This window comes from Myxine glutinosa, chromosome 3 (genome assembly GCF_964187855.1).
Source record: "Myxine glutinosa chromosome 3, kmMyxGlut1.1, whole genome shotgun sequence".
Taxonomy (NCBI): Eukaryota; Metazoa; Chordata; class Myxini; order Myxiniformes; family Myxinidae; genus Myxine; species Myxine glutinosa.
In genome coordinates, this window is record NC_136263.1 from 196,823,046 (window position 1) to 196,848,221 (window position 25,176).

The 25,176-nt window shown below is 45.9% G+C and overlaps 1 protein-coding gene across 8 annotated transcripts in view; it reads left to right on the forward strand.

Moving 5' to 3' along the window:
* Positions 1–25,176, forward strand: part of VPS11 (VPS11 core subunit of CORVET and HOPS complexes) — a 151,266-nt gene that overhangs the window by 75,786 nt on the left and 50,304 nt on the right. For 5 of the 8 annotated variants that reach the window (XM_078774966.1, XM_078774962.1, XM_078774965.1 and 2 more), the window contains 8 exons: positions 2,424–2,572; positions 13,188–13,326; positions 17,026–17,186; positions 18,534–18,781; positions 19,690–19,891; positions 20,336–20,487; positions 20,591–20,777; positions 23,623–23,760. In XM_078774966.1, the coding sequence (XP_078631092.1) occupies positions 2,424–2,572; positions 13,188–13,326; positions 17,026–17,186; positions 18,534–18,781; positions 19,690–19,891; positions 20,336–20,487; positions 20,591–20,777; positions 23,623–23,760 (1,376 nt within the window). The remainder of the gene's footprint in view (positions 1–2,423; positions 2,573–13,187; positions 13,327–17,025; positions 17,187–18,533; positions 18,782–19,689; positions 19,892–20,335; positions 20,488–20,590; positions 20,778–23,622; positions 23,761–25,176) is intronic. The other 3 variants (XM_078774967.1, XM_078774969.1, XM_078774968.1) reach the window with 1 other exon arrangement.

Here is a 25,176-nt window from a genome sequence, read left to right on the forward strand (position 1 = left end):
ACGAGGCTCAGGTCTATCATACCGGAGGAGGGAGTAGCCCGGGAGAGATACTATGGAATCAGAGACATCATAAAGGAGGAAAGTTTCTGTTAAGCAGATCACGTCTGGTTTGACAGAAGCAACCTGTATGGAGAGATCGGTTAAGTTTGCACGAAGGCCCCGGATGTTTGAGGTCCATACCGTTAATGAAGAGGAAGGGGGAGCATCAGATACAGAACAGGGGGGAGGAGGGGTAGGGTAAGATGTGGAAGAGGTGGAAGAGGTAGGGAGAGCTGTTGAAGGTGTGTCAGAGATTTCAGAATAGCTCGGAGAAAGGGAAGGATGGGGCGGACAAAAGGTTTGATGGTGATTGGGTGAGCCACAATGAGGTGTTATTTGAGGAGGGGGAAGAGCGAGGCAGAAGGTTGGGGGAGATGGAGGTGAGAGTTTGAAGGGGGAAGAAGCGGGGAGGACGCTTTGAGGAGGGGGAGTGAGCGGGGGGAAATAGAGAAGCAATGAGGGTGGGGAGATTTGAAGGGGAGGGGGGAGTTTGGGAGGGAAGGGACAAGGGGAGGGATTTGAAAGGGATGGGATATGGGGGAGATTTGGAGGGGAGGGGTGAGGCAGGAGTCTAGGAGGGGAGGGGCGAGGGGGCGTCTTGGCGGGGAGGGGTGAGGGGGTAGTTTAGGAGGGAGGGGGCAAGGGGGGAGATTTGAAAGGGATGGGTGATGGGGAAGATTTGGAGGGGAGGGGTGATGGGGAAGATTTGGAGGGGAGGGGTTATGGGGAAGATTTGGAGGGGAGGGGTGAGATTGGATTTTTGAAAGTGTACGATTTATGGGAAACGAACATTTATTGCAAAATGAGTTTCTTGTGACCTTCGAGTTAAAAATACGTTTAAGGACGCTGGATGGAGGATGGAGTGCAGGAGAGTTTAGGGAATGTAGAACAAAGGCACTATAGGAGATGGATATTTTTTTTGGGATGAATTGATTTGGTGAGCAAGTCGAAAGCAGCCTTTTAAAGAAGAAGAAGAAAAAGGTGTTATAAAATATGACGGAATACATAACTTGAGGGGAAAGTGTAAACATTGAGGGTTAATGAGTGAAAACTATCTGGGGAAATGGGGGAGAAACACGTGGTCGAAGAACGAACGAACGAATAAGAATGAATAAACGAATGAGAACAGAGAAGGAAATGTTTTTTTTTTTTTTTTTTTTTTTTTTTTTTTTTTTTTGAGTTGAGATTTACACAAGGAAGTAGGCTATGGGTGAAAAGACTGGGAATACAGAGAACGAAAGTTATTGGATCACAAACGACGGACCACTGAGAGAAAAACAAAGCCTCAAGGTTGTACAGTGCACACTGTACAAGGCCTTGCTCGCGACACGGCAAACAGACGATCAATTTATGAAAGATAAACACCGAGAAACAACCAAAGTTGCACACAATAACTTCACACACCGAAAGATAAATACAGTTTCGACAAAATACAATTGTGAACAGACAACTTCGAAAAACGTGGAGACCGTGTGGAGCTTCGAAAATCCCTGCCGCCGTCTCCAAGATCTCGCGAGATCATGATCCAAGCGACTGTTGTTCCTGATCCAAGTGACTGTTGCTCCTGATCCAAGCGACTGTTGCTCCTGATCCAAGCGACTGTTGCTCCTGATCCAAGTGACTGTTGCTCCTGATCCAAGCGACTGTTGCTCCTGATCCAAGCGACTTTCAGGACCCGTGGTCCCATTTTTTGTTATTCCTTGCTGTCGTAACCGAGTTGTGCGACTCCAAATATAACACGTTCATGTGGTCATTGTGTCTTGTGATCTGACATTGAAAGTTTTGGGATTTGCAAAATTCAAATTGTGTGTGTGTGTGTGTGTGTGTGTGTGTGTGTGTGTGTGTGTGTGTGTGTGTGTGTGTGTGTGTGTGTGTGTGTGTGTGTGTGTGTGTGTGTGTGTGTGTGTGTGTGTGTGTGTGTGTGTGTGTGTGTGTGTGTGTGTGTGTGTGTGTGTGTGTGTGTGTGTGTGTGTTAGTTACAACTGAACATGAACACGAGCGTAGAGTGCAGTATAACAGGAGCTCCCCAGGCTTTTGTGCGTTCCCATGCTGATGGAAGGGGACAGTGGAAGAATTGTTTGACGAGGTGACAACAAAGGACTACAAAGACTGTGTGATAGACAGGGTAGGGTTTGGAGAATGCAAGTAGAGAACGCAGTATGTATAAAGATGCCGAGAGGGTGTATTCCCCCTGCCCTCTCACCTACGCAGTCCTTGTTGATCGCAGACGTGAGGAGTGTTGAGATTTTGCGTTAAGGGCACAAGGAGAGACTGGCCTTAGTAATAACATAAAATAGTAGAATAGAGTAAAATGAAAGACCAAGTAGGATGAGACCAAGGATGTAAATGAATTGTGCTTCTCGTTTGTTCCTTTACGGCCTTACATCTCGACGGGAATGTTCATACCTTGAACAGAAACCTCCAGCTGCACAGTTTCAAAGCTTACGAGCTGCGAGTAACCCACCTGTATCAGCTCAAACAGCATAATCTGATCGTGTCCGTTGGTGAAGATGAACCGGGTGTAAACCCCGTGGTGAGTACCGAGCACTACGCCCTGTCGTATCCATAACTGAGAGTAGACGCATTGGCGGACGGGTAGAACGATGGAGAGATTTGACGGAACGTTGATCGAGGTATTCGGACTGCCGGGGGAAGCGAGGGGAAGCACACGCTATCGCACATCAACGCTTCTTCGAAGATATTTCCTCCTTTTGCTCCGACAAAAGGTCAACGTGGGGAAAACGTCGGCTTCTCGTTTCCCAAGGCGGTTTGTTATCTGCGCCACCAAAGGTCGATGGACGTTATGTTTTCACCCCTGTCTGTCTGTTTGTGAACAAGATATCTCAAAAAGGAATTTTTATTTATTTATTTATTTATTTATTTATTATTTTTATTTATTTATTTTTTTACTTTTTGTATACTGAATCGAGGCTCGTGAAAGAGGTAAGTTGGATGGATTCGGACGAAATTTGGGAGAGATGTAGTGCATGTGACAAGGACGAAATGATTCGATTTTGGTGAAGATCCGGATTCGGATCTGGCTACTAAAATGTTAAAGTGATTCTTCACCATTTGGAGATTGGGCCAAAAACGATACATATAGTCAGGTTCACGATGTTTTTTCGTTCAAAATCATGGTAGATTAGCAAACCTATACATTTTTGGAAACGTTATTACATGGAAAATCTGAAAATCAATGTTTACATTTGCCAATTCCGACCAATTCGATTCGACCATTCGATCGATTCGATTCGATTCGATTCATCGAATTCGATTCGATCGACCATTCGACCAATTCGATTTGCCAATCAATTTGACCGACCTTTGCTTGTGTGGAACGGACTGTGAAAACGATGCGGACTATATTGTCGGATACGACACACAGGACAGTGATGACGAACTCTAAATGGCATATTCTGTAATCGTGTATGTTTGATGCCATTGACTGCCTGTGTATATTTTGTCATTGACTGCCTGTGTAGATGTGAAGTTATACTGACTGCATGTGTGTATATGATTTTGCTGACTGCCTGTGTATATTTTGTCATTGACTGCCTGTGTAGATGTGAAGTTATACTGACTGCACGTGTATATATGATTTTGCTGACTGCCTGTGTATGTTTGGTGATATGAATTATTGTGACACATTTTGATGTTATTAACTGCCTGTACAAAATGATAACATGTATTTGATTATGCAACTTATCGCGAATATAAAGACAGTATTTTGCAATTCAAAACCTTTGATTCGTGTCTTACCATTCCCCATAATTTGATACTTTCATTGGATTCCTTGTCCCTGAAAATATAGGTTTAGTATATTTTTAAAAGTTTTTAGGGTAATTAGAGGCAGAAATAGAACAAAATATTGTTACAGACGCGGTGGTGGATGTTGGTTCACCGAGCGGTTTGGTATGACCGCGCCTGCACGTTTACCCGATTATACTCGAACGTTGCCGAGTCGCGCTACGCTGAATCAATGAAGGAAAAGGACACAACGGCTGGGATTCAAATGACACGACACCAAGGGTTCAGTTCTCAAGACCTCCGGAGGAGGTTATATTAGGGCGGAAGGTTAGATTACAGGAATGAGAGGGACAGCATAGAAAGACAAGCACTTAGACACACTCTTATAATAGCCCCAACAGACGACAGATAAACAGGACAAAACCTGACTCACACGGGGATTGATGGCAAGGAAAGGCAGAATCGATGGCTCCAGGTGCACCTGGGCTCAGGGCAGGATCGACCCGGTCCGGTCTAGAGATGCGGGGAGGTCGCAGCGCTCGGATGTGGTTATTGTCTTCTCAAGCTGGGGGCGCATCTGACGTCACATCCGGTAAGTCGCCGCGTATATCCGGCGGGGAGTGACACGCCCTCGGCTCGTTAGCTCCGCCCCAGATGGAATCGGCCCGTTGCTTCTCATTGGGTGCGTGCGGGGGGGTTACCGGCTCCGCCCTTGACGAGGGGCCGACAGGCAGCCCCTTCTTGGTAACCCCGTCGGCGCACATGGGTAATGGCGGCTAACCGAGCCGGAGTGAGGACGCACACTCCCCGCACGCCGCGCCGCGCCCCTCTGTTGTTGTAGTTGTTGTTGTAGTTGTAGTTGTTGTTGTTGTTGTTGTTTGGGGAAGAAGATGGGAGGAGGTATGGGAAGGTCCTAAACTCACTACTGGTGCCATATAATCACATTCTGGTGCAACGAAGAGTCAGAATTAATGGAAACGAGTCCTTAACTGACATAGACTAAGAATAACTAGCAAGATGTCCGAAAGTTGTCTACGTGAGATGCGGTGGACCTGGGCACGACATTTAATGGGGGAAAAAGGGGAAGGTCGGTTCTACAGAGTGTTATTTACAGGCAATGGGACTAGGGAATGGGGGATTGGGGATAGTTGGGGAGTATTGGGGAAATAGGGGAATATTTACAAGCGGATATGGAGGCCAAATGCCATATTCGCAACATTGCACCCTTCTCTACCCTCGGGGCGTCCCGACCCGATAAATTTTTACCTACTTTAGTGTGGCACGCAGATGTAGTTCCCTCTACTATTAACTCTACCCTGAGTGCGACAGTTTTACAGATATTCACAAATGAGTAAATATGTCCCCCTGCGACGTTGCACCCTTCTCCTCACAGAAACACACCCACAGGATAACCGAATCCGGAAAGAATTCGCAAACTAAACATACAGCCGGTAGGGAGCATTATTTACACGACTACGCTGATATTTACACTACGATCCAGGACCTGTTTCTGGAGGAACACATGCAGATGTTATGCATAGAGAGAGCACGCATGCCAGCATCGATACACCAACCCACGAGTGCTCTGTGGCCTACGGCCTTTAATAATGTGCAGAGCACCCCTTCCAAGCATCAAAAGCACCACCCCATCACACAGTGAGCACCATCCGGTGCACCAATAAAGTGTTTATAAATCCCCGGTGGTGTCGCAGCCGGCCGATGTTCTGCCGCTGGTCTTGCCTTCATGTGGTGCACTTGGCCTTCTTACTTCTTTAAAAAATCAAGAAAGGCGCCAACCGCGTCCATTTCTCTATTGTGGCCGTCAGGGGGCCAACTGTTAGTGGTTCACCTGTTTGGCATAGGTGCCACGTTGACCCATAGGTCCTTCCACGGGTGGTGCTTGGCCGCAAAAGAACTGCGGTCCATTGTGGGTGGCCACAAACATTGCGGTCCATATGGTGTATCGATCCAAGCAGCAAGCAGCGAAAGTGCAGGCCCACAACTGCGGAGCCAGCACCTCTCTCTCCTCTCTCTCTGCCCCAAAGCCAGATCCTCGGAGGTGGGAGACAAAAGAAGCAGACAAGTGAGTAAGGTGGTAAGGGCGCAAAAGTGCACGCAATATAAGATGATGCACACTGGGGGCACATGGGAACCAGGTGAGACAGGTACGTTCCTATCGTACGCCCCCCCCCCCCCCACCAGGTAACCTACATGGCCCCTCCCTTACCCCTTACTGTATCCACAAAACACAACACTACCCATAAACATCTCTTTTACAAATCAACAAACATCCCTACTGTCTTCCCCGTTCCTCCCATAAACCAAATTCGTCTTCTCTCCCTCCTAACCAATCAAATTTGCCATTTTCAACTTTCATCAAAATTTGCCATCTCCAACTCAACATCATAATTTGCTATCACCAATTCATCATCAGTCCCTCCTAGGGAGGGAGAGATGGAATCACCCCAATGTCTCATCCACGTCGTGATGCGTCTCACAAATCCTCACAGCAATTCTCATTTCTGCAACACAAACAAAGAAAACACAGGTGTGGAGTCATCATCATCACCACAGGTAAGTGGCTGCGTATGGTGCGACAGGTTCATCAATCCTAACTATTTCCTAAATGACTTTAACAACTTTACACTACCCGGGGTCTTTCTCCGGCCAAACCATTGGCCCTCTTACACTATGGGTTCTAAAAACCAATTCCCATTGGCCAAACTGTGGTGCTTTTCAATTTGGGGTCTCACTCCCCCGATTCATCTCCCGGTGCCCTCGCACAATTTCTGGGCTGTGGCGTGTACCTCTCCCAGCGGGTCTACCCACCTGCACACCTCCACCACTGCAGTTGCCTCCGAGCTTACCTGCTCCTTACCCTAACCTAACTACCTGGGGAAGGCCCTCTGGCGCTCTCCCCACTCGGTGCCCTCTCTGGCACTGGGCTGCCCGATCCACACCCGGGATCCTCAGGCACCCACTCACAACTACCGGCTCCCAGAGCCCACCTGCGGCCTCACCTGGCCGACATCCTCACAGTGGTGGAGTGCCCAACCAACTACACGCACTAACAGGCTACACGCCCAGCCATTTCCACAACACTAATGCACCCATCCACAACACCATTCTGCAACCGCACCACAAATGCCAATATCCAACCACAATTTACCTATACCCTCTACCTAACACTTACACTACCCGCCCCGGGTATCCGTGAAAGGGGTCCACTCTTCCCCCATTCACACCTTCGCACCATGCACACCACTCCGTACCACTTACTCCAACTCTCTCCACACACCTGTACCTGCACACCTGTGCTCTCACACCTGGTGCCACCTGCACCCTTCTCTCCCCAAGCGCATTCGCGCTGATCCACACACTCACTACTCACACACTGCTCCACACACCTGTCCAGTTGCACACCTGTGCAATCACACCTGTTCCATCCTCACACACACACGGCATCATCTCAGCTAACTACTCCCTTCTGAAACTTGCGCTTCCCAGTCGTCCCTTTAAACTATTGCGCTCCCACGTCATTATCATCCACACTAATCTACCTGCGTCCCCACTACAGGTATCAGTCACTAACTAAACTTAACGTTACCTACTGTCATCTTCGCTAGATCCCTACTAATAACCTAACCCACCCGGGCTAGTTTTCACTGCCATACACCCCATAAACTATTGCGCATTTGCCCCCACCATGGGAAGGGTGGCAGGGATGCCCCCCCTTACCCACCGGGCCCATCGCTCACTACCAATTTTGCACATCAAATTTCAACAAATTAAAAATTTGCCAATCACTACCCATCATCTGCCAATCACTACTGCCAATCCCTTGCCAATCATCAAATTTTGTTTTTCTCTAATTTTGGGTCCAAAACACTAACCTCATCACCCAGTCGACTCACTAATACCTCTCGGTGCGCCAATTCCTGTCCAAAGCCCGGCTTCGTAAAGCCAAGCCATGAATGCGGGTTGTTCTGTGCCAGCGGCTGGATGCGTCCGGCACTCGGTGCAGGGACGGGGGCTTACCCGGGCCGAGATCCCACGCACCATCTCGGCGTGGAGCCATCCAATGTCCCGATCTCGACCTGCCGGACTGCCTCAACAAAAAGTGGTCGCCATGACGACCCTTTCTATCGGGCTGCCCGCTCCGCCTGGTGGAGCACGGACGCGGCCGTTCAAAGCGAGGCCCAGCACGCACCGAGGGCCCGATTCGGCTAAAAGTCGACCTAACCTCTAACCCGTGTAACGTCGATGCTTCACCTGCATGCTTACACCCCGCAGCCCGTTCCTTGCTCACACATCCAGCCGTGCCCATGCTCCTCGTACCTTTCCTTACACACCCAGGTACCCTCATTCCACTCACAGCCTTGGTCACACACCTGACCACCGAACACTTTGGCACACATTCGTTGGTCGCACACCTCACCAACACACCTCTCCGCGCCCCTTCCTCGGTCACCTCCTCTGTGACAATCACAGGTGTGCTCTCATTCGCACACCCAACCACGTGCCTCACCACCAACTCCAGCGTGCATTCCCACTCACGCTCTACCATTCCAGGTGTGTATCCTTCCATCCCAGGTGTACATCCTCGCTCACCTGTCACAACCAACTCACTCTCCTTGTCACTCTCAATACTCTCACCTCCATTCTTGACAGCGCACTCACCCTTACTCTTGACAGCGCACTCTTTCCCCATGCACCTGTCCGTCACACACCTTTCTCGCGCACACTCTCCCGTTACACCCTCTGTAACACTCACCACAGGTGTGCATTCTTCCTTGCCTTTGACAGCGCACTCTTTCCCCATGCACCTGTCCGTCACACACCTTTCTCGCGCACACTCTCCCATCACACCCTCTGTAACACTTACCACACCGCGCTTCCATGTGCTCCCTCGCACACGCGCTACGACCGACTCACTCCTGCCAGCACCCTCACTCCTTGGCACGCACTTTTTCCTCACACACCCCAGAGTCGGACTTTCTTGCACACCTCCTTTTTCGCACACCAGACCTGTCGCACACTTCACCAACGGCCTCTCACGAACATCCGGGTCCATCTCGACCCCCAAGCTTCTTAAATCCCCTGGCGCATCATACGCACGACCATATTGGTCACCACTTACACCGGGTCCTCTTCCTCTTCGCTTCTCCTCCATCACCTGCGAATCCCTCATCCGGTTAATGAGCACATCATCACGATCCAAACACAGACTTTGGACCAATTCTTTTATCTCCTCTTTTATTTCTTTCTTATCCCCTCTCCGTCACTTCTTAATTTCGCTCACCCCTTCTTCCACTTCTTCTAATTGCTGCTTCACCTCTTTTATTCCCCGGTACGTCTCCTCAAGCTCGTCCTCCAAGGCTACCTTGACCGTTTCCATGTGCGTCCTCACCTGCCGGTCCTTCGTCTCCATTACCTCTATCACCTCGTCCAGCCTCGTTGTCAGTCCCTCACGTACCATCTGACATTCCCTCTTCGTCGCTACCAAGTCATCTTTTAGTTCTTTCTGTGTCGCTTTCAATCCTCCTAATACCGCAGTGTTCCTTTGAACCTGCTCCGTTACTTCTTTTTGTCCCTCCGTCAGCTGTTCCACCTCCTGCGTCAGGACCTCTATGCCCCCTTGTAACTTTACAGTCCCCTTTCTCACCTCCTTCTCCATGTGCTCCTTACAGTGCCTCACCTCCTCGCGCACTCCTCCGACCTCCTCACTCACTCCTCTTCTGATCTCCTCTCCCATCACTTGCATCTCCTGCCCAGATGCCACCCTCATCTGCTCCATTTCCTCCCTGTGAGCATCCAGTTTGGTTTCTACCCCCATTCTGACCCCCTCTATCTGCTGCCCCATTTGGTTAACTTCCCTTTCCGCTTGGTCCCTCATGTCCCTCAATTTGCCTTCCATACTGTTTTCTAACCCTATTAACCCATTTCTCACCTCTTTTATCCCGTTGTCTAACCCCTCAAAATTATTGTCTAACTTCCCAAATTTCTTGTCTAACTCCTCAAAATTATTGTCTAACTTCCCAAATTTCTTGTCTAATCCCTTAAAATTATTGTCTAACCCCTCACTGGTACCCCTCGCTTCGTTCCTCATTACCCCCATTTCGTTTCCCATTACCCCCATTTTTGCTTCTAGCCTCTCCATAAGGGCCCCCATTTGCAGGAGGAAAAGGTTCGAATCCACCAGGGGCGCTGCCACGGTCGCGGGCGCGGTGACCAGCGAGGCGCCATTTTGCGCTCCCGCAATGTCGGGCACAACGACGCTATTTTGTGCGTCTGCTACCCTCGCTGCTTTGCTCTCCTCCTGTCCCTCAATTTGGTCCTGGACCGACCCTGCCTCACTCTCCACTACCGGACCCCAGCCGACTTGGTTTGCCATAGCGCGACTTTCAAAATTCGGGTTTTTATTTCCGTATAACAAAATCAAATTTCGCCGTTATAATTTCGTCGAGCGCGGGAAACGCGCTCCGGATCGATTCTACCTCCCCAACACCAATTGTTACCCTAGTGGTACAATTGGTGTTCCACAATTTGGGCCTAATAAATTTAGTCCCGGGTCCGAATCCCACTCCTCGACACCAATTGTTACAGACGCGGTGGTGGATGTTGGTTCACCGAGCGGTTTGGTATGACCGCGCCTGCACGTTTACCCGATTATACTCGAACGTTGCCGAGTCGCGCTACGCTGAATCAATGAAGGAAAAGGACACAACGGCTGGGATTCAAATGACACGACACCAAGGGTTCAGTTCTCAAGACCTCCGGAGGAGGTTATATTAGGGCGGAAGGTTAGATTACAGGAATGAGAGGGACAGCATAGAAAGACAAGCACTTAGACACACTCTTATAATAGCCCCAACAGACGACAGATAAACAGGACAAAACCTGACTCACACGGGGATTGATGGCAAGGAAAGGCAGAATCGATGGCTCCAGGTGCACCTGGGCTCAGGGCAGGATCGACCCGGTCCGGTCTAGAGATGCGGGGAGGTCGCAGCGCTCGGATGTGGTTATTGTCTTCTCAAGCTGGGGGTGCATCTGACGTCACATCCGGTAAGTCGCCGCGTATATCCGGCGGGGAGTGACACGCCCTCGGCTCGTTAGCTCCGCCCCAGATGGAATCGGCCCGTTGCTTCTCATTGGGTGCGTGCGGGGGGGTTACCGGCTCCGCCCTTGACGAGGGGCCGACAGGCAGCCCCTTCTTGGTAACCCCGTCGGCGCACATGGGTAATGGCGGCTAACCGAGCCGGAGTGAGGACGCACACTCCCCGCACGCCGCGCCGCGCCCCTCTGTTGTTGTAGTTGTTGTTGTAGTTGTAGTTGTAGTTGTTGTTGTTGTTGTTGTTTGGGGAAGAAGATGGGAGGAGGTATGGGAAGGTCCTAAACTCACTACTGGTGCCATATAATCACATTCTGGTGCAACGAAGAGTCAGAATTAATGGAAACGAGTCCTTAACTGACATAGACTAAGAATAACTAGCAAGATGTCCGAAAGTTGTCTACGTGAGATGCGGTGGACCTGGGCACGACATTTAATGGGGGAAAAAGGGGAAGGTCGGTTCTACAGAGTGTTATTTACAGGCAATGGGACTAGGGAATGGGGGATTGGGGATAGTTGGGGAGTATTGGGGAAATAGGGGAATATTTACAAGCGGATATGGAGGCCAAATGCCATATTCGCAACAATATGTATTTTACAGTGGCCATTTTGAAAATCCAAAATGGCCGCCATACAGGTATCTCTCCAAATGTAAACATTGATTTTTAGTTTCCTTATGCTATAACCTTTCCAAATATGTATAGGTTTGCTAATCTACCATGATTTTGAACGAAATATAATTTATTGACATAGTGAACCTGACTGAATAGCAGGATATCTCAAAAGGTTGTGGACGGATTTGGACAAAACCTGGTGGAGATGTTGGGTGTCTGACAAGGATTATTCGATTTGATTTTGGTGAAGATCTGAATATGTATTCGGATTTGTGAATTATTTAATTTTTGAGTGATTCTTCACCATTGGGAGATATGGCCAAAAACGATACATAGCGGGATATCTCAAAAAGTTATTGACGGATTTGGACGAAACCTGGTGGAGATGTTGGGTGTCTGACAAGAATTATTCGATTCGATTTTGGTGAAGATCTGGATTCAGCTAGTCCAATTTTAAAAAGTGATTCTTTAGCATTGAGTGATATGGCCAACCAGGTGGAGGTATTCTCTCTACTAGTCAGGGCCCTTAGGGATATTTTGGTTCAAATTCTTCCAAAAGCATCAAATTTGGCGCAGATGTTGCCCATGCCATACTCTTTCGATTTTTGACGGGCGCCAAGGGCGGTAAGATCCGGGGACCATACCGGTCCATCCCGCCATGTCACCTGACCTATGACGTCATAATTAGGATATGCATCCAATCACATGGCGTACTATAAGTGGTCAAAGTTCAAAATGAATCGATCGAAAAATGAAGGCAGGGATCCATTTTTAAGGTTTTCATAAAATCCAATATGGCCGCCAGGTCACATGACCGATGACGTCATATTTATGACATGTATACAATCATGTATACATGAACCCGGATCATGATCGCACAAAAATTAAACACAAGGATATGGCATACAGTTCATAAAACATCAAAATCCGTACCTTTGTAATTAGACTGATGAACTGCATATGCCTGAAAATTAGGAAATAGACATGTAAATATTTCCTCTAATTGTCAAAAATAAGGTGAGAGTTCGATTACCCAACCCAGAAACATAAAATGGTGAACCTCGCGTAAATCTTGACAAAAAACTCAAAAACCGACATGTTTGACTCAAAAATGACCTTTAAGATGACCTTGAGGGTTGACCTTGACCTCGAATCATCAAAATAACATCATAATTGGATTCCTCGACCTCGAAAACCCCTGAAAAGTGGTATCATACATGATTCCAACCCTTTTGGTTATTTAACTGATTTTCCTCTAATCCGGGTGGCGGCCATTTAGTATTTCGCCAATATGGGGCCCCCCGGGGGGGGGGGGGGGGGCGGCGCGCCCGTCTTGGCTCCCGTCAAAAATCGAAAGAGTATGGCATGGGCAACATCTGGGCCAAATTTGGTGCTTTTGGAAGAATTTGAACCAAACGGCCCCAAAATATCCCTAAGGGCCCTGACTATACTGAGTGCCCTTCTAGTTATACCTCAATCATCGTCGTGTTGATGTCACCTTGTGTACGACATATAAGTATTCGCCCCTAATGATTCTTCCGTGTGCTGTTGTGGAATAATCGGTTGTTTGCAAAGAGAATGAATCGTTTGGGAATGATTGCTGGATTTGAATGGTTTTTTTCTTCTCGCCAACGTATTTGCGGTTTTCTTGTCTCCTGTATCTATTCCACCAGGTGAAAGTCTGGAATCTGGATAAGAAAGACAAATCTGGAAACCCACTTTGCTGCCGAATCTTTCGAGCAATTCCTGGAAACAAGCCGACCGAGGTCACATGTGTTGCTCTTCACGAGAGTCTTAACTTCATGGCGATAGGTATTGTGGGTTTTGTGTCTTTTTTTCATGAAACTTGTTGCATCCAAAACTAGAACGCCACTCAGTAGAGCACATACTCCCGCCGTGGGTTTAGTTGGAATAATACGTTTTGTTTAACATCCCCTCTCCCCAAAACAATAAATGAAAAAGAAAGTAAGCCCTAACTGTCAGAGAATTAATTTTGATATGTCTCGGAATTAGAGGAGAAAAACATCATTTAAGAACGAGAATAAAAGCTTTAATGCAGTAAAACAGAAAAAATATTTCCCAAAATTTTTACCTGGATCTGGAATAATATCCTGAGCCTCACCAAAAACTAATCAATTCTTCCTTATCCCCAGGGCAATCATCCCACCAACTTTCATCCAAATCCGTTCAGAACTTTTCCAGATATCTTGTTCACAAACACACGAACACACACACACGACGGACACGATCGAATGCATTACTCCCTGGCGGGAGTAATAAACCTGAAAATCGCAGAGCCAGAACCAGAATTATTTATTTGGTCTGGGAAGCCCATGTGAGGTTTCTTCTTCTTCAGCCTCTCACAACCCTGGGTGAATATGCGATATTTTAAAAAAAAAGTTGGAATTTTGCGAAATCTGTTTTATTTGTTTGTTAATATACCTCAGCCATTGACAAATCTGGAACTAAGTCTTTATAAGTTCATCAAATACTGACACCGCAAATGACATTCGCTGAGCTAAATGTTGATATCTCTTCTTAGGTAAAAACAAACAAAAAAAAAACAGTTTTAAAGCGTTATACGTATCAAACGATACATTTTATAAAACGGGGAAACCGAATACACACTTTGGTGTTTTTAAAATGACAGAATATGGCTTCATTAGAAAAGAAAATGAACATTGAAGACGACGCTGCTAAAAAAATACACTGCTCTAACGCATAACCACGAGTTTAAACTACATTTACAAGAAATATGAAAACTATTTTCATATCACAATGTTAAATATAGAATATATAGAAGATAATGTTTAAAAAAAAGAGCCCTATCTTCCAATGGTAAACAATCCTTCAAAAAAATCCTGGATCCGGAATAATATCCTGAGCTTCACCAAAAACTAATCACTTCTTCCTTATCCCAAGGGCAATCATCCCACCAACTTTCATCCAAATACGTTCAGACCTTTTCCAGATATCTTGTTCACAAACGCACACACGCACACACACACACGGACACGAGTGAATGCATTACTCCCTGGCGGGAGTAATGATTACAGATGCAGTGCTAGACAACTTTGCTCCATAATTGTAGGTCAGGCGCAAATCTGGTACTGTTGTTCTGATTTGTGGTTGTTGTATGAACAACATTCTTTGATTTAAGTAGTTTACTTGATTGATTGAATTTATGTGTGTTGTGTTCTAAAGTGGCCATTGACCTTTCCTAGCCCCAACCAATCACAGTACTTTGCAGGTTGCTGTTTCCTCCCTTCTTCCCCCACACACCTTCATTCTCCCCACACACCTCCCTTCTTCCCCCACACACCTCCCTTCTTCCCCTACACACCTCCCTTCTTCCCCCACACACCTCCCGTCTTCCCCCACACACACACACCTCCCTTCTTCCCCCACACACACACCTCCCTTCTTCTCCCCCACACACACCTCCCTTCTTCCACACACACACACCTCCCTTCTTCCACACACACACACCTCCCTTCTTCCACACACACCTCCCTTCTTCCCCCACACACACACACCTCCCTTCTTCCCCCCCCACACACACCTCCCTTCTTCCCCCCCCCCCCCCCCCCCACACACACACCTCCCTTCTTCCCCCACACACACACCTCCCTTCTTCCCCCACACACACACCTCCCTTCTTCCCCCACACACACACCTCCCTTCTTCCCCCCCCCCCACACACACACCTCCCTTCTTCCCCCCCCCCCCCCCCACACACACACCTCCCTTCTTCCCCCACAAATAACAAATAATAAAAAGATATAAAAAATGTGTTTTGTTTCTTCAGCCACCACAGGTGGACGGATGTTATATATTCACCGTTTGTCTGTGATCAGGTTATATTAAAAGGTTATGGACGGATTCAAACGAAAGTTGATGGACAGGTTGTGTTTATGACAAAGACTAATTGATTCGATTTTGATGAAAATCTTGATCCGGCTACTAGAATTTTAAAAGTGATTCTTCACCATTGAGTGAATGAATGAATGAATGAATTCATTCATTCACCATTGAGTGATAGGACCAAAAAGGATATATAGCATGGAAGTTCAAAAAGTTATGGACGACTTGTGACAATAGGTGGACGAGTTCGTTCGGTGACAGGAACAACCGATTAGACAATATTAGACGACAACATTTTATTAGACAACAACGATTAGACAACAAGAAGCAATATTTTGTTTTCGTCTACAGTGTTAAGGCTCAGGTAGGAGCTAGAACGTAAAACGGATCAGGACATAACGGAACAAAAGGAACAGTAGAAAATAAGAGTGTGAGAGAGAGAACGAGACCAGCATGGTTGAGAAACAAAATGGAGGGAGACATTGACACACAAGGGATACGAGGAAAAGGGGAGGGCACATGGTGACCAAGATGGATACAGCCGCAAACTCTCAATCACACAAATGGAAGGAAGAACTGGAAACTTGGAAAGAGGTGGGTTTTGGGAGGGTTAATGGGGGTATAAAGATCATGGTTTTTGGATGAGGGATGATCTGAGGTGGTGGTGAGCAGATGTCTTGAAGCCTTGGAGCGAATAATGAAATTATGAAGACTGAGGAAATTGGTTCTACAGGTGGGAAAAAATAGGAACGGATCAGTGGAGGTGAGCAGCCAGTCAGGATTTTGTGAGCTTCACCAGAAGGGGGTTACTGGCAGACCGTATGCGCCCTGCAGAAACCTTGATGGGGCGGGGGAGGGCACAGAAAGGCCGGAGGGTGCAAGACATGAAAGGATGCGGGAGAAGAGAGAGACCTGTCCGTCTGGTCAGTACCTGTCTGCGATGTGAAAGTGATAGGCCCATAGACTCGGCTGTGTCGAGGGAGAGTCTAATGATCTTGAAGGCCTTGATTTCGCTGGTATCAAGCTGAGCATGGTGTGACATAGTGAACATCAGGCCAGAATGGCTGCAGTTGGACACAGGGAATGACCAAACAGGAAAAGAGGCAAAGGAAGGATGGAAATAGCAACGTGCTTGAAAGAGGGTTGGGGTCGAGAAGGGAGAAAATGTGACTGGTAGGGATGGGGGAAGAGATGAGATGAGGTGGTTGTCCACCCACCATCCACTGCCCCCACCCACCATCCCCAGTCTTTTGAACCTCCGGGAAAGCCAAGTCCTTTTACGGTTAAAGGCTGAAGTGTGGAGGACAAGACGATGGACAATGGGAGACGATTCAATAATGTTGAGAATAAGGGGACGATGAATGCAGGTGGGCAACCTGTCTGGACTTTGGGAGGGGTTGAAGAGGAAACCGTGGGACTTGGAGTGGCTTGAGGAGAGCAGAGGCAGGAGATGTTGGGAGGAGTGAGGCCAGATGCAAGGGTGGATAAAATACTGAGGCAACCAACTTTCCACCTGGGGGAGAGTGATGGTCCTTGGGAATCGCCTTCTGTCTTGAGATTCCAACGGTCCAGAAGTCCTTGTTCGTATTATAATCTTTTTTTTTCTTCCCAGGTTGTACACTATGCTGTTTCTTTCTTTCTTTCCAGGTTTTACTGATGGAAGTGTCATGTCCATGAAGGGAGATATTACAAGGGACAGGCATTGCAAAACCCAGGTCCATGAAAACTCATCTCCCATCACAGGCTTGGCTTTCAGGCAGGTTGGCAAGGCCATGTTCCTGTTTGTTGTCACTACGGATAATGTCCAGGTGAATACCATGCATGGTTAAATGAAGCGATACACATGGAAGCGTGTGTAAATATAAATGTAAAACCTCGATCAATGTCACTTTAGGTTTTCGCTGAATTGCACTTCCATGTTGCCGTGTATTTTTATCTGCGGAAATCCTATAAATGTTTGTGTGTTTGTTTGTACGTTAATTCTTTCACGGCCGAACCGTAGCACACAGAGGCCCCAAATTGTGGGTGTAAGTACTTCAGAGTCTGGGTAAAGTTTTAAGCTACCACACGTTGACCTTGACGTCCATTTTGAGGTCACCAAAGGCCGCTATAAAGTGTATATTGGGATGCGGGGTCAGGCAGTGCTTCCGCAGGCCCGTAGGCAAAAGGTAACCACCCTGAGGCCAATAACTCCATAACTTTTCAATGTCAAACACGTGTCGAAACCACAGCCGGGAAAAGTTCACCCAGCCGGGCAACTCCGGGTACCCCCTGGTAGTGTTTTTATATACTACTTACAATTTTTTCAAGGAACTTCAACATGGGAGGAGGCCACTAGGCCCATTAATAAAGTGTGCGCTCATGTTGCCAATTTGTGGTCTTACCTCACCTGCGTCGTAAAAAGCGCGTTATATTTTGAACACTCGAACGCAAACTTGCAGTTTAACAGTACTTTGGCTCTTAAATTGGCAAATTGTACGGCGTCTTGTCCAGAGGGCACGTGCACAGAGTAAAGCAAAATAGAAAATCATTCCAAACAGGAAACTTAGTTTTTAGGGATATCATAAAGGACACAATCGACAGGCAAGACGAACTGATGTGTAACATGCTAAATAAGGTGGTGTAAAAGACGGTGCATCAACTGCGATGAAAACATTTTTTTCTACAGCCTTTAAAACCTTCATTTTATTTCAACTTAATTATATATTTGAACACCGTAGAACACAAATCTCCTGGTTTGCGCTTCCAAAAACGTTCAGTTTAGCAGTACCTGGGCAAAATTTCATGCCGTCTCGACCAATCAAATTTGCGGTGCGTTCCGAGGGCAGATTTGGCAGAAGGTTCAGCTCTGGACTGTTCCGTTTGCCCCATCGGCTTTGTATCGTTACCATTGGTCCCGTTATTCAAAGTTCACAAACAAAGCTAACTTTTTATCCCAAGACTGCATGGGGGGGGGGGGGGGGGGGGGGGGGGGGGGGGGGGGGGAGTAATGTGTTCCATGCAATCTCGAGTTTGCTTATGCTCTAACTTACACCACCAACCTGTAGTTTATTTTAAGCAGCGACACTTCACTTTACGTTGTGGGAAGGATTAATGAAGTGAATCTTTTCGATATTTAATTGTTTTGTTCTTGCTTTTCCCTTCCTTGTTTTCAGTCATTAAATGTGTCCACTAAAGACTGCACAAGGGTGCAGTTGGATCAGCATGGCTGCGCTGTTCGCTGCTCAGCTCTCAGTGACCTTTCACAGGACAATCAGTTTGTCATCGCTCGAAATGATTGTGTGTACCTGTACCAACCAGAGGAGCGTGGCCCTTGTTTCGCCTTCGAAGGCGAAAAGAAGATCATTCATTGGTACAGAGGGTTCTTGGTGGTCGTGACCAAAGATACCAAAGGTGTTTCAAGGTAATCTACATCTGTAGAGAATTGTAATTGTTAAGACAATGGAACTTGTTACTTGCAAAATCTAACATTTTTCAATTATATTGGTTGGTTGTGTGCGTTATTCTGTCTGTTTGCTTGTCTGTCAATTGCCTATAGGTCACAATTTTAAACCGATCTTCACGAAACTTCACCAGATGGTAGAGTTGGTCATAAGGAAGAAGCCTATTGATTTTGAGGTCACAGGTCATCTTGAGGTCAAATTTCTAAAATTGTAATTTTTCATTGAAATTTGACTTGACTTGAAAATTGAACAGCATTTGCATATTGAGTCACTAAATTGGGGAACCAACTGTTTTTAAGGTTAAAAAGGACAAAGGTCAACTCAAGGTCAAACTTTAAAAATCATCAATTTTCATCTGAAAAATCATAAATTTTTATCCAATTGATTTAGAGATTAAACAGCAATTGCATAGCTCTTCACTGAATTGTGAAACTATCTATTTTAAGGTCAAAAGGTCAAAGTTCAACTCAAGGTCAAACTTCTGAAATTTAATTTTCATCTGAAAAATCGTCACTTTTCATCCTATCGACTTGAAAATGAAACAGCAATTACATAGTGCATCACTGATTTGGGAAACCAGCTATTTTGAGGTCAAAGGTCAACTCGAGGTCAAACTTCTAATATCAATTTTCATCTGAATAATTATCAGTTTTAATCCAATTAACCCGAGCTTTGATTAAGATCGTCTATTTTAATCTTAATGAAATGGACAATTTGATGTATCCATGGCAACTTTTTATTTTGGGGAGGGGTGGATTTTGTAAGTAGCGTGCTCTGCATGACGTCTTTCTTGTTTTTTTTGGGGTTTTTTTCCTGGTTGGATTGTGTGTCCTCGTATTGTCCGTTTAACTTCTTATTTGCCTTGCAGGGTTAATGCAGCAGGACTGGACAAGGATGCTGTAGACATTAACATATTGACAATTTACGATTTGGAGAATAAGCTTATTGCCTATTCTGCACCGTTTCCTGACGTGCTGGATGTCCTGGCTGAATGGGGATCGTTGTATGTTGTGATGGGCGATCGTAAACTGATGGCTCTTCAAGAGAGAGACACGCAGACCAAGCTTGAGGTACTATTATTTTTCTTACTTTGTTTTGGTACCAAGATTCTTTTTGTAGCCTTTCCATCAATGCCTTTGTTTATTACTCCCGCCAGGGAGTAATGCATTCGATCGTGTCCGTCCGTGTGTGTGTTCGTGTGTTTGTGAACAAGATATCTGGAAAAGTTCTGAACGGATTTGGATGAAAGTTGGTGGGATGATTGCCCTTGGGATAAGGAAGAATTGATTAGTTTTTGGTGAAGCTCGGGATATTATTCCGTATCCAGGAATTTTCTGAAGGATTTTTAACCATTGGAAGATACTGCTCAGCAGCGGCCACCCACGGCGGGAGTATGCGCTCTACTGAGTGGCGTGCTAGTTTTGTCGTGAAATCAGGAACTTTTCTTGCACTTTAATTATACATATTTGCGCATAGACATTTAGTGAAGTGTAATAATCGTTTTTGTTAACCAGATGCTGTTTAAGAAGAATCTGTACGTGCTTGCGATCAACCTCGCTAAAACTCAGCATTTGGATAGCGATGACCTGGCTGATATTTTCCGCCAATATGGGGATCACCTTTACAATAAAGGTGATCACGATGGTGCCATACAGCAATATATACGGTGAGGGAGTGTTATTGATGCAAGTTGCTACTGCAATGCTGTAAAACGGTTTACATAACGTGCCGTACTCGGACTTTCCTATCTCTATGGATTTGTTCTCCAGAACTATTGGGAAGTTGGAACCATCATACGTAATACGGAAGTTCTTGGATGCTCAGCGAATTCACAACCTCACTGCCTATCTGCAAGCTCTGCATCGGCTGTCGTTGGCTAATGAAGATCACACGACTCTTCTGCTAAACTGCTACACAAAACTGAAAGATGGTTCCAAGTTGGATGAGTTTATCAAGGTGAGCTGTTGATTGATTGGCCATGCCAGGTATTATTACTTGTTATTCACATGATCAAGTATACACTTTGCACTGTTATTAACTACGCCACTGAAGGTGGACGGAGGTTATGTTTTCACTTCTATCCTGCATGTCTGGCAGCCTGTCTGTGAGCGGGATGTCTCAAAAAGTTATTCATCGATTCGGACAAAATTTGGTGGACAGGTTGGGTGTGTGACGAGGCCAAATTGATTCGGTTTTGGTGAAGATCCGGATCCAGAATTTTTAAAGTGACCACCATTGTGAGATCGGGCTAAAAACAATATATAGCATGATATCTCAGAGTTGTGGACGGATTATGATAAAGCTTTATGGAGGGGTTTGCACTCCAGTATAATCATATCATCCCTTGGTGTGTGTGTGTGTGTGTGTGTGTGTGTGTGTGTGTGTGTGTGTGTGTGTGTGTGTGTGTGTGTGTGTGTGTGTGTGTGTGTGTGTGTGTGTGTGTGTGTGTGTGTGTGCGTGCGCGTATATATATATATATATGTACACACACACACACACACGGCTCTTTAATAGTACTAGGGCATGCCCGTACTATATATATATCTAAAATTATATCCCCCCCCTCTATTTACATGAAATGGTTTGGTCCAAAGCGAACGGCTTGCGAGTACGGTGACAATCCCCCCCCTCTATTTACATGAAATGGTTTGGTCCAAAGCGAACGGCTTGCGGAGTTTGGTAAATAAATCGCCATAGCTCGGTAACTACTTCTCCGATTAATATGAAACCTTGAAAAGGCACATCCTCGGGTCCCCAGCAATATACCTGGCAAGTTTAAAGTATATCGGACCCGTGGTTGTCGAGAAACAGCGGTCACAGACACACAGACATACACACAGAGATTACTGGAATTATAGATAGATAGATATGACTGCCTTATTTGACCTCCGCTCACAGATTTTTGGTTAACACTGCATGATAATGCTTCCACGATTGAATGAATGAATGAATGATCGTTTTAAGGCCATTTTCCCCGCTAGAGCGGGGGTTAGCCAATTTTGTCATGAAATTTTGTCATCTTCCACGATTGCAGGTAACTATTCGCAACATTGGTCATAGTCATACAGGAAGCTTCCCTCTTGCTATGCATGCTGTTGCTAACTCACCCAGTGGTTTCTCTCCCCACCGTCCCACCCCTAGCCCTAACAACGCGGCAAATTTTGCAAGTATCGTGCTCTGCATGACGTCTTCTTGTTTTTCTGTTCGAAGCACCTTTAAGTAGAAAGAAGAACCACCCTTGGAGGCCATTTCCCTCGCAGAGCAGGGGGTTGGCCTTTTTCGGGCACCCTGGTCCCCTTTTTGAAGCAATGTTTTATGGCCAGATGCTCTTCCTGCCGCCAACCCTGTTAGTCGCCTCTTGCGACAGGCAGGGAATTACCAGTGAACTGGTGCTCAATTTGCCGACCTCGGAAGGATGACAGGCTGAGTCAACCCCCCTGGCGTTAATTCAGCGATCGACCGGGATTCGAACCCAGGATCCTAGGATCCCAAGTCGGCACCCTAACCGCTAAGCCAACACCAGACTTTGAGTGATGTGTGAAAATTCATCCACAACCTTCGGTTTTGCATTCACAACATTTGGAGCCAGAATCGGGCTATAATATGTGTACGAGCATGGTGTGCGTACCCTAGAGCTTCCAGGGGCACAAAGGCCTCTGGTGCCCAGTCTATTGGTGATCGCTTGTGAAATATGCACCCTACTTTCAATTTCTGGCGAAAACCCTTACCTCTTTTGAAACGAAAACACCCAACCCCAGCTCTCTCTGGGCTCTGTTCCCCAAATATTCCTACAAGTCGCACGAGATCTGCCTGCAACCCTCTTATGGTTAAACTGCCAAAATCAAGACTCTCTGCTCACCTTCACTCCTTCATTCCTCCTTTCTCCCGCCTCTGGAACAAACTCCCTCACTCTCTTCAAACCCACTCCACCCTCCAGGTCTTTAAAACAGCTGTTCACCACCATCTCTTATCTTCCCCCATCCAAAACCTTGATCTTTTCTACCCCCGCTAATTTCACCCCAGATTCACTTTTTTGTTCACCCCAGATCCCTGGTGTTGGGCTAGCGGCTAGGGTGCCGGCTTAGGATCCAAGGATCCTGGGTTCGAATCCCGGTCGATCGCTGAATTAACGCCAGGGGGGTTGACTCAGCCTGTCATCCTTCCGAGGTCGGCTAATTGAGTACCAGTTCACTGGTAATTCCCTGTTTGTCGTTAAAGGCGGCAAAAAGGGTTGGCGTCAGGAAGGGCATCCGGCCGTAAAACATTGCTTCAAATAGGGGACCGAAAAACAACAACAACCACGGTTCCCGAAAAAGGCCAACCCCCGCTTTGCGGGGAAAAATGGCCTCTAAAGGTGGTTTTATTCACTTTTTTGAAATACCAACTTCCTTCCTGGAAGTCCTTGCAGTGTCCTTGTGTTTTATACTTCTCCCACCCTCCCCCCCCCCCCTTCCCACGCTTCCTCCACCCCCTTTCCCACGCTTCCTTCCCCCAAGCCCTCCCACAGATCTCCCGATGTCCCTGCTCTCAAATGTTGTGTTTGTGTGCTTCCCCTTCTCTCCCCATCTTGTCTATCTCTACCCTTATTATATGTTTTGTGTGTCTGTTTGATTTGCTTGCGTGATAAATGTTAGCTCTTTCATGAGCCTCGATCCTGTATAGAAAAAAAAAATAGAAATAAAAGCCCTTAACAGACCTTGTTGGTCTGGTTATTAATTTACCCTTCCAAAAGGATAACTGGTTGCCCAGAATTGTTCTGCAGTGTGTTAATGTGAAGTTTATTTTTGTTGTTTAATTCCAGACCAGAGAAGTGATATTCGATGTTGAGACAGCAATCAAGGTCCTTCGTCAAGCTGGATACTTTGACCATGCTTTGTTCCTGGCTGAGCGTGATCAGCAACATGAGTGGTATTTAAAAATTCAGTTGGAAGACAAAAAGGTGAGATTTTCTCTCATCCATGATTAAAGGACTTCATTGGGTATTCGTCTGAGCTCTGGCACGCGGTTTTATTTTTTTGGGGGAATTGGTATCATAAAACATGTATAGTTCCATCTATCATGTCATGTTCGTGAGTGTTTGTTGCCATCAATTAATTCTTGCAGCTAGAATTGCGAGGAAAATAGCTTTGTGGGCCTGACCTTTCTATGTAGCCTGGATCTGGAGAGGGTTTTATTTCTACATTGTTTGAACCTTTTTGTTTATCCTGGTCTGGAGATGGTTTTATTTCTACATTTTGAACCTTTTTGTTTATCCTGGTCTGGAGAGGGTTTAATTTCTATATTGTTTGAACCTTTTTGTTTATCCTGGTCTGGAGATGGTTTTATTTCTACATTGTTTGAACCTTTTTGTTTATCCTGGTCTGGAGAGGGTTTTATTTCTACATTGTTTGAACCTTTTTGTTTATCCTGGTCTGGAGAGTGTTTATTTCTACATTGTTTGAACCTTTTTGTTTATCCTGGTCTGGAGAGGGTTTTATTTCTACATTGTTTGAACCTTTTTGTTTATCCTGGTCTGGAGAGGGTTTTATTTCTACATTGTTTGAACCTTTTTGTTTATCCTGGTCTGAAGAGGGTTTAATTTCTACATTTTTGAACCTTTTTGTTTATCCTGGTCTGGAGAGGGTTTTATTTATACATGTTTGAACCTTTTTGTTTATCCTGGTCTGGAGAGGGTTTTATTTCTACATGTTTGAACCTTTTTGTTTATCCTGGTCTGGAGAGTGTTTATTTCTACATTGTTTGAACCTTTTTGTTTATCCTGGTCTGGAGAGGGTTTTATTTCTACATTTTTGAACCTTTTTGTTTATCCTGGTCTGGAGAGGGTTTTATTTCTACATTTTTGAACCTTTTTGTTTATCCTGGTCTGGAGATGGTTTTATTTCTACATTTTGAACCTTTTTGTTTATCCTGGTCTGGAGATGGTTTTATTTCTACATTTTGAACCTTTTTGTTTATCCTGGTCTGGAGAGGGTTTAATTTCTATATTGTTTGAACCTTTTTGTTTATCCTGGTCTGGAGATGGTTTTATTTCTACATTTTTGAACCTTTTTGTTTATCCTGGTCTGGAGAGGGTTTTATTTCTACATTTTGAACCTTTTTGTTTATCCTGGTCTGGAGATGGTTTTATTTCTACATTTTGAACCTTTTTGTTTATCCTGGTCTGGAGAGGGTTTAATTTCTATATTGTTTGAACCTTTTAGTTTATCCTGGTCTGGAGATGGTTTAATTTCTACATTTTTGAACCTTTTTGTTTATCCTGGTCTGGAGAGGGTTTTATTTCTACATTTTTGAACCTTTTTGTTTATCCTGGTCTGGAGAGGGTTTTATTTCTACATTTTGAACCTTTTTGTTTATC